Genomic DNA, 15,353 nt, shown 5'->3' with positions numbered 1-15,353 from the left:
ATTATATATAGCAACCTTCGAACCGGGACGCATTCCTGCTTTCCGGCAGAAACAGACAGGGCTTGATCCCACCAGACCGCCAGTAGTTCGCGACTGTTACAATTATCAGCACTGTATCTTAGGTGTACCTGATCGATTTGATTTATACGGGGGGCTGATTCTAATGTTTAAATTTTTTATTTTTTTTATTGTTTAAATGGGTGGACGAGCATACGGCTCGCCTTATGTTAAATGGTTACCGAAGCTAATAGACATCTACCACGTAAATGCCGCTACCACAGTCTCAGTTTTAACAGTACAACGGTTGCTTGTTTAACTGGATGCTCTATCGAGGCGGACCAGTATGGGCACGCAATGAAGAAGTCAAAATAACTCGACGAATAAAGAACAGAGATCATAATTAAGCCATACTCCTTGCCCTGAGATTTCAGGTCAGGCCACTGAAACAACATCAGGAATGACTTAAAATCTAAAATTTACGAAATGCACCATATATTGCGCCTACCTAATGGTGAGTGATCACCGATGCCCGTATATATCAGCTAAAACAGGGGCGTGGCTAAGACGATATATACCGATTTGAACTATCTTAAATCCTTGAATGAAGGTCTTATCATAGAGCTTAGGAAACATTGTGGAGGAAGAGGAAAGGAGTTAATTCGATAGCCGGATAACATGTGGCAAAAATGATATCTGTAAACGCCCTGTGGAGGAGCGCAGTGGCTCAATCTAAGATGTATGTATAAACCACGCCATAACCTAGCGCGAAGGTAGTCTGCATCTACCCGTGACCGTCTGGAACGTGAGGTTCGTTGAGTAGATATCAAGTTTGTAAGGTCACTGGTCCACAATAGTTAACCTCACAAATCTTCATTACGCAACTATTGAAATTCGATAACCTCGATATAAATATGGAAATTAACCTAATGGTCTAGGTGATGACAACGACACGTTGCGAAATAATTTTGCCTTCGACGTGTTGGTACTGGCCACGGAAGCGTTTGATGCTCTTTTTTTTTGCTTAGATGTGTGGACGAGATCTCAGTGTTAAGTGGTTACTGGAGCCCATAGACATCTACAACGTAAATGCCTCAACCCACCTGGAGATAGAAGTTCTAAGATCTCAGTATAGTTACAACGGCTGCCCCACCCTTCAAACCGAAACGCATTACTGCTTCACGGCAGAAATAGTCGGGGCGGTGGTACCAACCCGTGGGGGTGAGAAATAATAATGTTAATTTTAAATGCCAAGCCCATACCCCGAAGCGGTCGGGTACAGCTAGTTGTTTCAAAAAATAGCGAGATTTTAATGTTCAATACAATAGGCAGCGATCATACAGCGTACAAACGAATAATCACCAATATTACTTTTTTAGTTACGAAATAGTCTCCTTGCAAATATTGTAATTTTTTAAATGGTTTTTGCAATATTATTGTGAATAATCGTTAAGCTATTAAAGTTATTTAATAAAATGTCAAAATGCAAAAGATTTTATGATTTCTGAAATATGTGAGTAGGGCTCGTTGTGAGCGCGCGGAGGTATCCACCACCACCATTTTGGTAACTTTTTTTTTATTGCTTAGATGGGTCGACGAGCTCACGGCCCACCTGGTGTTATACGGTTACTGGAGCCCATAGACATCTACGACGTAACTGCGCCACCTACCTTGAGATAAGAGTCCTAAGGTCTCAGTATAGTTACAACAGCTGCCCCACCCTTCAAACCGAAACGTATTACTGCTTCACTGCAGAAACAGGTAGGGTGGTGGTACCTACCCGTGCGAACTCACAAGAGGTCCTACCACCAGCAATTACGCAAATTATAATTTTGAGGGTTTAGTTTTTATGACACGATGTTATTCCTTCACCGTGGGAGTCAATCGTGAACATTTGTTTAGTACGTAGGTATTTCATTAGGAAAATTGGTACCCGCCAGCGGGATTAGAACACCGGTGCATCGTCTTATCCTTTAGGTCACGACGACATCATAAAAGTATACATGAAGCCTAATTATACTTTAGTGGTATACACCGAGCCTAATAATAAGTTACTGCTATTACGGTCGGTAACCAGATCGGTCGCAGGCCTGAGGCCGACCCTCTGAGGAATTACATCAGGACTGACGTAACCCAACACAAACTATGAACAGGAAGTAAACACTTAACTACAATTTTATGTGCTTTTCGAAATACTTATATAACGTCACGCGGTAGGTGGCAGCACGCTCACAATGGACATAGACTCCGATGACTGCTTAATATCGCACGGGCAGTGTGCCAAGAAAACACAAGAATTATGCAGATTAGGCATATTATTACTAGGCATATTATTATAGGCAGCGGCTTGGCTCTGCCCCTGGCATTGCTGAAGTCCATGGGCGACGGTAATCACTCACCATCAGGCGGGCCGTACGCTCGTCTGCCTACATGGGCAATAAAAAAAAATAAAAAATAACTTATCATTTGGAATATCACTGGTGGTAGGACCTCTTGTGAGTCCGCACGGGTAAGTACCACCACCACCCCTCCTATTTCTGCCGTGAAGCAGTAATGTGATTCGTTTAAAGGGTGGGACGGCCATTGTAACTATACTTGAGACCTTAGAACTTATATTTCAAGGTGGGTGGCGCCTTTACGTTGTAGATGTCTATGGGCCCCAGTAACCACTTAAGCCAGGTGGGCTGTGAGCTCATCCACACATCTAAGCAATAAATAAATAAAAGGATATAGTGTACTCAATAAGTAAGTGGCTCAGGTTGCCGCCGGTAACTACATACCCGATCCTGTGGACCGAATGGTAAACAATCGACGTCGCCCTAAGCACGTCAATTTAGATCCTCCCGATCCACTAACGGTGCTTCTAGGTACTTCAAGCACCGGTCACCGTTCTCGTCGAACCCGTGGCTTGTGACAAAGGGCTCGACGAGTAAATTAACTCTCAGACACAGCCCACTGAGTTTCTCGCCGGATCTTCTCAGTGGGTCGCGTTTCCGATCCGGTGCTAGATTCTGCGAAGTACTGCCATTGCTAGTTACGGTTAGTGTTAGCAATGTCATCAGATTTAAGCCCCGTGAGCTCACCTACTTGTTAGGTTACGCTAACGTAGCCTCTCAAGGTTAGGTATCAGCTTAGGTAGGAAAAAGGCACAGGTTAGTCGAATCTATACTAATATATAAATCTACAGTGGTTTTTACGGATGTTCCGTTATAACTACTGAGCCATGCATCCGATTGATTTGAAACTTGGTTATCCATGTCCATCCATCCATTATATGATTGTTGGACTCCCTATAATAGTTGCGGGGGCGTTAATGATGAGAATCTGTGTGGGGGTGAGAAATAATAATGTTAATTTCAAATGCCCAGCGAAGCGAACGGGTACAGCTAGTACTCCATAATGTCTAAATTGAACGCAGTTCTGATAGGTAGTAAGCTGGCCTCAGACATAGATGTGGGCCGCGTGCGACGGTGATCTTCTACGGATGAGGCTGACCGCAAGCCCTGCCTGTCTTCGATGACAATCAACCTACTTGGAATGATATCAACAACCCGCGAAAACGTTCAGTATTCCGAACTAAAATATTATTTAACCAAACCACCATATTATAACTACGCGTACAAGGTATCGCGCACGAACCAACAGCATACTAGTGGATTCCCGTGATCTCACATCTGCAACTACTTCCATAACGATGCCTCCAATGAACACTACTCTAACTCAAAATTTTTAAATTTTCGTTTTTCACGCAAATCGCTTCACTATTTTAAAAGTATTACAATTAATCATTATTGATGGGGTTCGAAGCAAGAGTAAATCAGCTAGTTACACAAAAAAAACCATAAATATATCTGCAATAATAAAGATTTTTCAACTTTTTTCGTTTAAACGCTCCTCCTGTAAATTTGGAGTTAGCGTAGTGTTCATTGGAGGCATCGATAAGCAAACAATTATGAAACAAGTGCTAATTTTACAGTTAAAGAGTATATATCGCGATTCGCTTCATTCATTAATTATACATTGGACAACCAATAAACACGGAATCCGTATTTATAATATCAAAACAATTATTTGTTATTATTTTAATAGGTACGGACTCAAAGATCAACGAACATTACTGTCTGTTTTATAGATGTTTACAGCCGGTGAGTCGTAATTGAACTAATTCCTGCGCGTATCTCGTTGACTCCAATGAGCAGGAGCTATTGACGCCAACTTAGCATTATATTTACACTTCATGTAGAGCTCGCGGTAATAGACTACACGCCACTCTGTACTATTTGTTATACTACTTCATCGTCGGTCTGCATGATTACTACAATCATTATCCTGAGTACGGTTAGATTCCACCGTGCATCTTCAAGTTATGCGGCTGTATCGGCTGCGCTTCCTATAAAATGCGTCGTCAACTCATCTGCTCATTTAAAGTAACAAAAATAAAAAATATATATGTCGGCCTCATATCTGAACACAGACGGCGGAGTTCTCGTTAAATGGTCGGCGTCATTGATAAAAACATAAAATATTCGCAGGCCAAATCAAAACTAAAAGTATAACGATGAATTAATTAGCGTATTAATGTCCGTCTAGTAGAATACGTGAGTTTTATTAACATTTTGATGCTCCAGCCAAAATGTATGGCCGCGTTTTACGAAGCAACTTTTTTCCCCTACCTACTCTACGGCTATTTGAGCTTTACCCCAGCGTGTAGGTGAGCTCTTGGGGCTCAAACCGGGAGTGTTGCTAACCCTCTAACCCTAGCAAGAGCCGTGCTTCGCAGAATCTACCACCGGATCGGAAACGCGACCCACTGTGAAGATCCGGCGAGAAACTCAGTGGGCTGTGTCTGTGGGTTAATTTACTCGTCGAGCCCTTCGTCTCAAGCGACGGGAGAGGCAACGAGATCCAACATGCCTGCCACAACCAGACACGATACTAGGCGCGATTAGTTCTTGTGCGAAATAAAATTTAACCGTCGGTAGCGTCTGTGCCTTTATTGCGCGTAAGTCGCTCCAATTAAAACTTAGAAAGTTAAAAGTTTATCTTTACAACGGAAACATTACGGCCCGTTCATCATAGTTTCCATAGAACCTAGAACCTCCTTCCTATCTAGCTCCCTATTTTCAATATCTTCACTCTGACCGTGAGCGGACCCTACGTTCTCTCCATAGCCCATTAATTCGTTGTCCCACACATAGTTCTAGTTATGTTCGTAACTCTTTCGTCGTGCAATCTGTTCTGCTATGGAATGCGCTTCCTCTCGAGATCAGGACCATTACTAACCGCTGCGCGTTTAAGTTAAGGGTTCGGCAAATGTTGTTGGAAAAGTTAGCGGAATCGTCATGAACTTATTAAGATGAAGTTATTTGTTAAGTGAATTTATTAATATATTCCTTTTAATACTGTATAAATATATGTATAAGTGTTTGTAATCTATATATATAAAAATGAAACCCGTTTTCCGTTGTCACGACATAACATGAAAACGGCTTGACCGATTTGGCTAATTTTGGTCTTGAATTATTTGTGGAAGTCCAGAGAAGGTTTAAAAGGTATAAAAATATGAAAATTCTCGGAATTAAATAAAAATAACAATTTTGTTTTCCCTTTGACGTGTCCCCCGTCGGACGGATTCCTTTTGTTTGTTTTAAGTTTATTCTATATAAAAGTTTAGGTCTTTTATTTATCGATTGAGGCACTACGAAGTCTGCCGGGTCAGCTAGTTTAATATAAATTTCATTGCACCTACCACCTTTGGTTGACTGGTAGAGAATGCCTTAGGCATAAGTCCGCTATTGTAAATTGTACATGAAGTGTAATAAATAAATAAATTAATAGTCTCAAGAAATCAGTCGAGGTATATTTGTACAGTGTGGCGCGACGCGAGATCGATGCTTGAGTTCCCGGACTTAACATGCTAACAATAATGTTATAGTTTATTTAATTGTTTGTTAATTATTCATTAATGTTGTAAAATTTAATACAAGGTTTTTTTTTTTTTTTATTGCTTAGATGGTTGGACGAGCTCACAGCCCACCTGGTGTTAAGTGGTAACTGGAGCCCATAGACATCCACAACGTAAATGCGCCACCCACCTTGAGATACAAGTTCTAAGGTCTCATTTATAGTAACGACGGCTGCTCCACCCTTCAAACCGAAACGCATTACTGCTTCACGGCAGAAATAGGCAGGGTGGTGGTACCCACCCGCGCGGACTCACAAGAGGTCCTACCACCAGTAATTACGCAAATTATAATTTTGCGGGTTTGATTTTTATTACACGATGTTATTCCTTCACCGTGGAAGTCAATCGTGAACATTTGTTGAGTACGTATTTCATTTACACACAGAGAGATACCTGCCGAGTTTCGTGGATTCACTTAAGTACTGTGGTTCATTTTAAGGCAGATTATAGAGTGCAGATGAGGTCTAAGTTAAATTAAATCATTTTAATTATGATTTTACAGGGACGTGCGTTACTGTGTGCCCTTGATATTTGTGTATTAAATGATTAATGAAAACACAAACGGTAACCTAAATACTAGTCAAACAACTCCTGTCGGCAATCAAAAATCAAATATATTTGTCGATAAAATTCCGTGCAAGCTTTTCAAATGCATATTATCTTTATTCAAAATTAAATTACAATCCAATCGAAAATCAACAAACAGATTATATTAAAAATTAAATAACTTATTATTTACGACGCGACGAACAAAGAAACTAATAGAATCTAAAAATTAACGAACATCAAAATTAAATATGATTTTAAGTATCTAAAAAATATTGTACCACTATTTGTTTGGTTTGAGCAAATACGAAATCACTTGACTTATTTATGATCTTATATTAAATATTATGCATATATAGCGTATTTTAATATTTTCAAGGAAGAGCGGGATGGGTGTATTTCTCTTTCAATTCGCGAAGTTGGAGAGTTGCTGGATACAAACAAGCGATCTGTTGTTTTGCGGAGCTTACACATAATTAAACACAGCTCTAACCCTAGGAGCAGGCTTAGGGACCCCTGTAACCGTACTCATCGAACTCGGCAAAGAGTTCGACGTGCAACCTAACCCATGCATCAGCTCGCTGAGTTTCTCGCCGGATCTTCTCAGCGGGTCGCGATTCCGATCCGGTAGTAGATTAATTCGCGAAACAATTGCTCTTGAGTTGTTAGGTCTCCTTTTGAAGTGCTCTGGCAGCTGTTAGCAAATTCCACCCCTCCTGACTGAGCCACTGCCAAAACCATTAAACACTTCGTCGCTTGAAATTTAAGCATCCGATCCCATAATTCAGATCCAAAACATTTTCTAATGCTGTAGGCAAACGATCACTCGGTCCATCTTATGCCCACGGCTAATGGTCACCATCGCTCATGAAGGCAACAAATTGATAATGAATTTAATTTAACTCATGACGTTGTTCCTTCATCATGGAAGTCGGCCTTGAACACACGCTATATTATGATTTAATCGATTTTAAATGATTTATGGCCCAGTGGGCCGGTCCTCTGGCCTGTGGCATATCAGGCCTTAAGCATCTTTATAGCTGCGTAATAACAAGTTCCATTTAAACATCATATAATTTAACAAGAATGTACATACATTGTTTTATGAGATTTAATTTGTTATCACGTTTTATAAAATTAATAAATTATAAATTAATGCTTCAAAATGATTACGATACGAAAAAGGATACAACAAGTTACCAACCATGAGGTCAGAGCATCTGATCTGTTCGACTTTGGATGAGAGGATGCGCGTAGATAGAGTACGCAAATCCGGCCCCTCCTCGACACTGCTGGTACACTCTACAGCTCTTAAATTCATTTATAGTGACAGTTATTAGACATCACACTGTTGATAGTTATTAGGTGGCACTGGTTAGCGGTAGGCAGCGGCTTGGCTCTGCCCCTGGCATTGCTGAAGTCCATGGGCGACGGTTACCACTCACCATCAGGTGGGCTGCATGCTCGTCTGCCTGCAAGAGCAATAAAAAAGTAACTGTTTTTTTATGTCTTATCTTTTTCAAAGTCGTCATGGTTTAAAGATGGTACTTATGGTATACTTGTATCTGGTGATTCTACCGGTGTTTACATCCTGCAGTCAGGTCATCATATTCGGCTACTCTTGGCAGATAAGTCATGGTCATGTGGAATCCTTGTTTATTAAAGCCTTGACAGCTGTTCTCCGCAGTTCGCGAGCTGAGGCTGGGCACACGCACTCCTTAAGTGGACTTTTACGGTAAGGTCTTTCACTTGGTCAGTCCAGTGCATGACGCTTCGTCTACGAGATCTTTTATCATTGACCCTACCTTATGTATTGTATTTCCTAGTTAGGTACTATACTTTATAATGAAATACATACTTAACACAAGTTCCTGAATGTCTAATAACATCCTGTAATAAAAATCAAACCCATAAACGTTATAATTCGTAGTAACTGTACAATTGGGACAGAGAACTGAAATTTCAAGGGTGGTGGATGTCTCCAGGAACTAGCTACAACCAAGAGGATCGTGCCAATCTTAGCTAATAAAAATGTTAATAGAATCCATCCAAGCCTTTTAATTTATTTAGGACTGAATGTGACAAAACATATTATTATATTGTCTAGTTATTTATAACAAAGTCGTAAACACGTTCATTGTTTCTGTCTTTGTGTGTGCTTGACTGCACAATAAGTGAAGCCGTTACGGTGGTTGGATGTGCTGACATAGAACCTTAGAACTCATATCGCAAGTTGGGTGGCGGTATTTAACCAGTTAACACCGGGTGGGCTGTGAGCTCGTCCGCCCATCTACGCAAATAAATAAAAAATAAGGCAAACCTTTGTTGTTCGATTGATGTTTCTCTAATCAAATAAATGATAATTACAAGGTAAATCTGGCTCTGGATGAACTCCCCTCCACGGTGTCACATAACCGCTATAACCTGGTCACCTTCAAAAGGATTTGCCTCTGGTTTTACTAATGCTCATAAGCGTCGGTCCTTATTTACCACCAGACGAGACGTGTACTCATCTAAAAGCATCTTCACTGTCTTATATTTACTGTCTTATGAAATGGGACAGTCAGTGTATCAGTTCTTAAATAGGTTGATTTTTTATTTATTGCTTAGATGGATGGACGAGCTCACAGCCCACCTGATGTTAATTGGTTACTGGGCCCATAGACATCTACAACGTGGTGGTACCTACCCGCGCGGACTCACAAGAGGTACTACCACCAGTAATAAAATATATATCTTCTATCTACTATATTATATATAAAAATGAATTGCTGTTCGTTAGTCTCACTAAAACTCGAAAACGGCTGGACCGATTTGGCTAATTTTGGTCTTGAATTGTTTGTGGAAGTCCAGTCAAGGTTTAAAAGGTAGATAAATATGAAAATGCTTGGAATGAAATAAAAATAATAATTTTGTTTGTACTTTGATGTTCCCCTCGTCGGACGGATACCTTTTGTTTGTTTGAAGTTTATTTTATACAAAAGTCGAAATGTTATTTGTAATGTTCGCCGCCTGTAGCACCAAGACGGAACTTCATTGTATCATGTTTTATTCAAACATCATCTCTATTAAAATTTTATTATCGTAATAAGAAAACTAATAAAATGAAGTCATGTAAAATGGATCAAATAAAACATGGTCCCGTTTGGCATTTTATTTCTATATGTCAACACAAAGTTATACCAGGATCGCTAATAGAACTACTTTTTACACATTATACCCGCTTAAAACATTGGTATTTCAGATAAAATCTAAAACTAGATACGTCTTTTAAATCAGCTATTTGAAATGTTAAAGTCGCCATGTTAGTGCGTGCACGCGGACGTAAGACGTAATGCCTCTTTAAGGCCCCCCACAGTATCACGGTCCGGCACCATCCGGCCTACTTCCGCGGAAAAAAACTGTCGAGATCCAGTCCGAAGGATGAAACAGGGGTTGTACAATATCATGCGGGTTTAAGATCAACGTCTCCAATTATTGGTACTGGTGGTACGACGTGGTGTGAGTGCGCACGGGTAGGTACGACCACCCTGCCTATTTCTGCCGTGAAGTAGTAATGCGTTTCGGCTTGAAGAGAGGGGCAGCCGTTGTACTGTTAAAAGTGAGACCTTAGAACACATATCTCAAGGTGGGTGGCGGAATTCACATTGTAAGTGTCTGTGGGCTCCAGTAATCACTTAACACCAGGTGGGCTGTGAGCACGTAAATTCATCTAAGAAAAAAAAAAAGAAAAAAAAAGTAATAACTCTTTAAGAATCCGCACAGCATCACGACGCAGCACCATCCTGTCTATTTCTGCCAAATCAAACTGACGAGATCCAGTCCGACAGACGTGCAGTGGTTGTATAATACAATTGGGATGCTCTTTTCGATATCGAGTCGAGGGAACCCGCTCCTCCCCGCGACCTCTCACAGCTGGAGTCCCGCAAGGCTCTGTCCTCTCACCCCTCCTATTTAGCTTATTCGTCAACGATATTCCCCGGTCGCCGCCGACCCAGTTAACTTTATTCGCCGATGACACGACTGGTTACTATTCCAGTAGAAACAAGTCCCTAGTCGCGAAGAAGCTTCAGAGCGCAGCCCTAGCCCTAGGACAGTGGTTCCGAAAATGGCGCATAGACATCAACCCAGCGAAAAGTACTGCGGTTCTATTTCAGAGGGGAAGCTCCACACGGATTTCATCCCGGATTAGGAGGAGGAATCTCACACACCCGATTACTCTCTTTAGACAACCCATACCCTGGGCCAGGAAGGTCAAGTACCTTTTTTTTTTTTTATTGCTTAGATGGGTGGACGAGCTCACAGCCCACCTGATGTTAAGTGGTTACTGGAGCCCATAGACATCTACAACGTAGACGCGCCACCCACCTTGAGATACAAGTTCTAAAGTCTCAGTATAGTTACAACGGCTACCCCACCCTTGAAACCGAAACGCATTACTGCTTCACGGCAGAAATAAGCAGGGCGGTGGTACCTATCCGCGCGGACTCACAAGAGGTCCTACCACCAGTAACAGTACCTGGGCGTTACTCTGGATGCATCGATGACATTCCGCCCGCATATTAAATCAGTTCGTGACCGTGCCGCGTTTATTCTCGGTAGACTCTACCCCATGATCTGTAAGCGGAGTAAAATGTCCCTTCGGAACAAGGTGACACTTTACAAAACTTGCATAAGGCCCGTCATGACTTACGCGAGTGCGGTGTTCGCTCACGCGGCCCGAACACACATAGACACCCTCCAATCTCTACAATCCCGCTTTTGCAGGCTAGCCGTCGGAGCTCCGTGGTTCCTGAGGAACGTTGACCTACACGACGACCTGGGCCTCGAATCGATCCAGAAATACATGAAGTCAGCGTCGGAACGGTACTTCGATAAGGCTATACGTCATGATAATCGCCTTATCGTTGCCGCCGCTGACTACTCCCCGAATCCTGATCACGCAGGAGCCAGTCACCGTCGACGCCCTAGACACGTCCTTACGGATCCATCAGATCCAATAACCTTTGCATTAGACGCCTTCAGCTCTAACACTAGGAGCAGGCTTAGGGACCTCGGTAACCGTACTCGTCGAACTCGACAAAGAGTTCGCCGTGCAACCTAACCCATGAATCAGTTCGCTGAGTTTCTCGCCGGATCTTCTCAGTGGGTCGCGATTCCGATCCGGTAGTAGATTCATTCGCGAAGCAGCTACTCTTGAGCTGTTAGGTCTCCTTCGGAGGCGCTCGGGTAGCTGTTAGCAAATCCCACCCCTCTTGGCTGAGCCTTTGCTCGCCCACCTGTCCTGGTGAAACTGGATAGGCGTCCGGGCCATCAGTAATCCTTCAATCACAAAAAAAAAAAAAAAAATTGGGATTTCGGATCCGCGTCTCAAGGTGGGTAACGGTATTCACGACGTGGCGTTAGTGGGTTACGAAAAATTGCAACATCTAAGTGATTTTTTTCCGCGCGGACTCACAACAGCTCCTACCACCAGTAATAGTTAAAAAAAAGTAGTTAAAAAAAAATACCTTGGATTTTTATTATTTTTACGTAATCGTTTTAAGTAAATTCGTATCGACCAGATTATAATCGCTAATTTAAACTACCTTGTGACTAATCTAATCTAGGTAATTATTTTTAACTATTAAATTTTTAAATTCACTAAAATCATTGCCCTTTTTTTCATTATGGTAGTCGGGTATATCGTGAACTGCATATTAAATCGAATTATTAGACTGAAGATGACCAGATCCACGCAAATTCAAAAAATACGACCTGCGGAAACTTTAATATAATTTTACGTGGTTTTATCAATTTGAATTTCTTTGGGAATCAAACATAGTTAGTTACCTCTATGGACACTTAGTAATTCATCTCCCGCGGTAGAACATGCGCTTCAACAAAATGTTAATAACAACTTTAAGCTCTCATTCGAGAGTACCTCATGAAACACTAGCACTTAGATCGAGGAACTAAAAACTAAGTGACAAAATCCGACAAGAACACAAGGAAATGAAAATCAATCACATTTTTACTTAAATTACGAAGGCCATGCAGTAATATACAAAAATGATATAAACAACAACGCGCAGGTCGCGCTGTATGTTTGTTGATAATGTTGACGGATATAATTTTAACGACGTCATAGATCGTGTTGAATATATAAGATGAAGACAATCCGGCTAAGGTTGTCTGAAGTAGAGCGCTTAGCCCGAAACCGATGTCGAAATACTGTTGGAGACCTCTGCCTCACCAGGGGGACCCTAGGACCTTAAGCAACAACAACAATATAAGCCGCTATGCCACTCTTTATTGTCATTTAACAATAACCCCCTGCTACACATTTCAATTGTTTTTTGTCAATTACTTTACTGAAGGAAATTTTCAAAAAATTTCCAATATAACCAAATAACTATAATTGTAGTTATTTGGTTATATTGGATATTATACAAAACGGACATGCGGGGGGTCTTTTTCTTCATTGCTTCGATTGGTGGTGGTGGGAAGTGGTTACTGGAGCCCATAGACATCTCCAACATAAATGCGCCATCCCAGTATGCCCCACCCTTCAAACCGAAACGCATTACTGCTTCACGGCAGAAATAGGCAGGGCGGCGGTACCTACCCGTGCGTACTCACAAGAGGTCCTACCAACAGTAATTACGCAAATTATAATTTTGCGGGTTTCATTTTTATTAGTTACACGATGTTATTCCTTCACCGTGGAAGTCAATCGTGAACATTTGTTAAGTACGTATTTCATTAGTCGAAAATTAGTACCCGCCAGCGGGATTCGAACACCGTTGCATCACTCGATACGTCTGCAACGACAGAAGATATCGAATTTCGACCTTCGAATTTAGATTAAAATAATAACAGTCCTAACCATAAACAAAATCTAGTGTATTATAATGAATCATCGATTATGCAGGTACACAAACTAGTTCGGAACAATGCTATCCAGTATGCGGACTCGAGCGATGGCCAGCATCACGTATAAAAGGATGAAGATGCTCCCGCACCTCGTACTGAGTGTCTGGTGCGCTTGCGAAACACTACAACAACTAAAACATGAGATTCTACGTAAGTTTTATTTTGCTTCTAATTAAAGAATTTTATTACACTAATTAATATGCATTTGGAATGTTTCATTTTGTTAAATTTAATGCAATGTAATTTTAAATTCGACTTCAGGCTTTGGCAAAGTAAACAGATCGGAGACTTTTAGTGTATTTAACGTAATGTTCCTTAAGAACCATCATCGTTCTCGTCGAACCCGTCGCTTGCGACGAAGGGCTCGACGAGTAAATGAACCCTCAGACACAGCCCACTGAGTTCCTCGCCGGATCTTCTCGCGTTTCCGATCCGGCGGTAGATTCTGCAAAGAACGGCTCTTGCTAGGGTTCGTGTTAGCAATGTCATCAGGCTTGAGCCCCGTGAGCTCACCTACTAGTTAAGGCTACGCTGATATAGCCTTTCAAGGCTCTCAGCTTAGGTAGGAAAAAAAAACCTTAAGAATGAATATATTTTCAATAAGAACAAGGAGTGATCTGATTGATGGGTCTGCGCTGCCACAATGACTCTTGAAAGTACCTACTGCAGTACATAATTAAATTTTCAGGCTTCCCTCGTTGCCCTCGCCATGTTGGTGGTCGCCGCCTCCGCTGGCTACATCAAGAGCGGATGGTCGAGTCCAGGATACAGCTCGGGCTACGGGGGCTGGTCCGGAGGATACCATAGCGGTCTGGGCTATGGTAGTCATGGATACGGTGGTCATGGATACGGTGGTCTGGGCTATGGTGGTCACGGGTATAGCGGTCACGGGTATGGCGGTCACGGCTACAGTGGTCACGGCTATGGCGGTCACGGTTTCGGTGGGCATGGCTACAGTGGTGGTCATGGATGGAACAAAGCTAGGAGCTACTGGTAAATTCTTGGATTCATCACAACTTTTATACAGTATATGCAGTAACTCAATGTATAGATGCACGAGTGTTCGTAATAATCTGTCTGCGACATTTTAAATATTCACATAGTTTTGTTGCTAGAATTCATATCAAAACGAGAATCTTGTTTTTATTTCTTTTTTTTTTTTCAAAAATTCTCAAATGCATTATTAACATCCAAATACACTTTGTACCGACCGGACAATGGAAAATTATATTAATTGGTTCAAGTACCTGATTAAATTAATTGTTTTATTGAATTTTTGTTTTATTTCATAAATAAAAAATGAAGCTACGTTAAAGATGGAACCGGTTGATTTGCAACGCGTTCTCACACTGGCAAGGAGACACCGGGTATCCATGAGTGCACCTTGCATTATAACAGGCTTCGAAGACAGAGGTCTGTTTGGTTTGCTGGTTTGGGGATGGAACGGCCTGGTGGAAGAGCAACACCACACAACCTAAAACTTGTGTTGGTCATAGAATGGCATTATCAGTATGTTACCGATGGAACATCGTCACATGATATTGCCTGGCTGAGCTGGCTTAGGTTTGTCCTTCATTGTTTTTTTGTATCTGCTGCTAACCTAATGGACCTATTTTATTGCTTACGTGATACCACCCTGCCTGTTTCTGGCGTGAAGCAATAATGGCTTTCGATTTGAAGGGTGGCGCAGCTGTTTTTTCTCATGTCTCAAGGTGTCATGTCTCAAGGTCTATGGGCTTCGGTTAACAATTAGCACCAAGTGGGTCGTAAATTCTTCCATCCATTTATGCAATAGAAAAAAAAACAATGATTTATTACTGCGGAGAGACCTCGGAGTACTGTGCGGGGACCGAGTGGGGATGACACGCGCTCCTCGATTTTCATACTATCTAATAATCATTTTCCTTTAGACTCTGAAACACGTCACATA

At 41.6% G+C, this 15,353-nt stretch overlaps 1 protein-coding gene across 1 annotated transcript; it reads left to right on the top strand.

Annotated features, from left to right (window-relative positions):
• The first annotated feature begins 13,414 nt into the window (after window positions 1-13,414).
• On the top strand, window positions 13,415-14,696 carry CPG5 (cuticular protein glycine-rich 5). The gene is made up of 2 exons (XM_028183829.2): window positions 13,415-13,573; window positions 14,112-14,696. Exons 1-2 carry the CDS (start codon window positions 13,562-13,564, stop codon window positions 14,418-14,420), a joined length of 321 nt encoding a protein of 106 aa, XP_028039630.2. The 5' UTR covers window positions 13,415-13,561; the 3' UTR covers window positions 14,421-14,696.
• The last annotated feature ends 657 nt before the right edge of the window (window positions 14,697-15,353 follow it).

This window comes from Bombyx mandarina, chromosome 18, assembly GCF_030267445.1.
Source record: "Bombyx mandarina strain Sakado chromosome 18, ASM3026744v2".
Lineage (NCBI taxonomy): Eukaryota > Metazoa > Arthropoda > Insecta > Lepidoptera > Bombycidae > Bombyx > Bombyx mandarina.
This window is presented reverse-complemented; position numbering and strand designations above follow the sequence as displayed.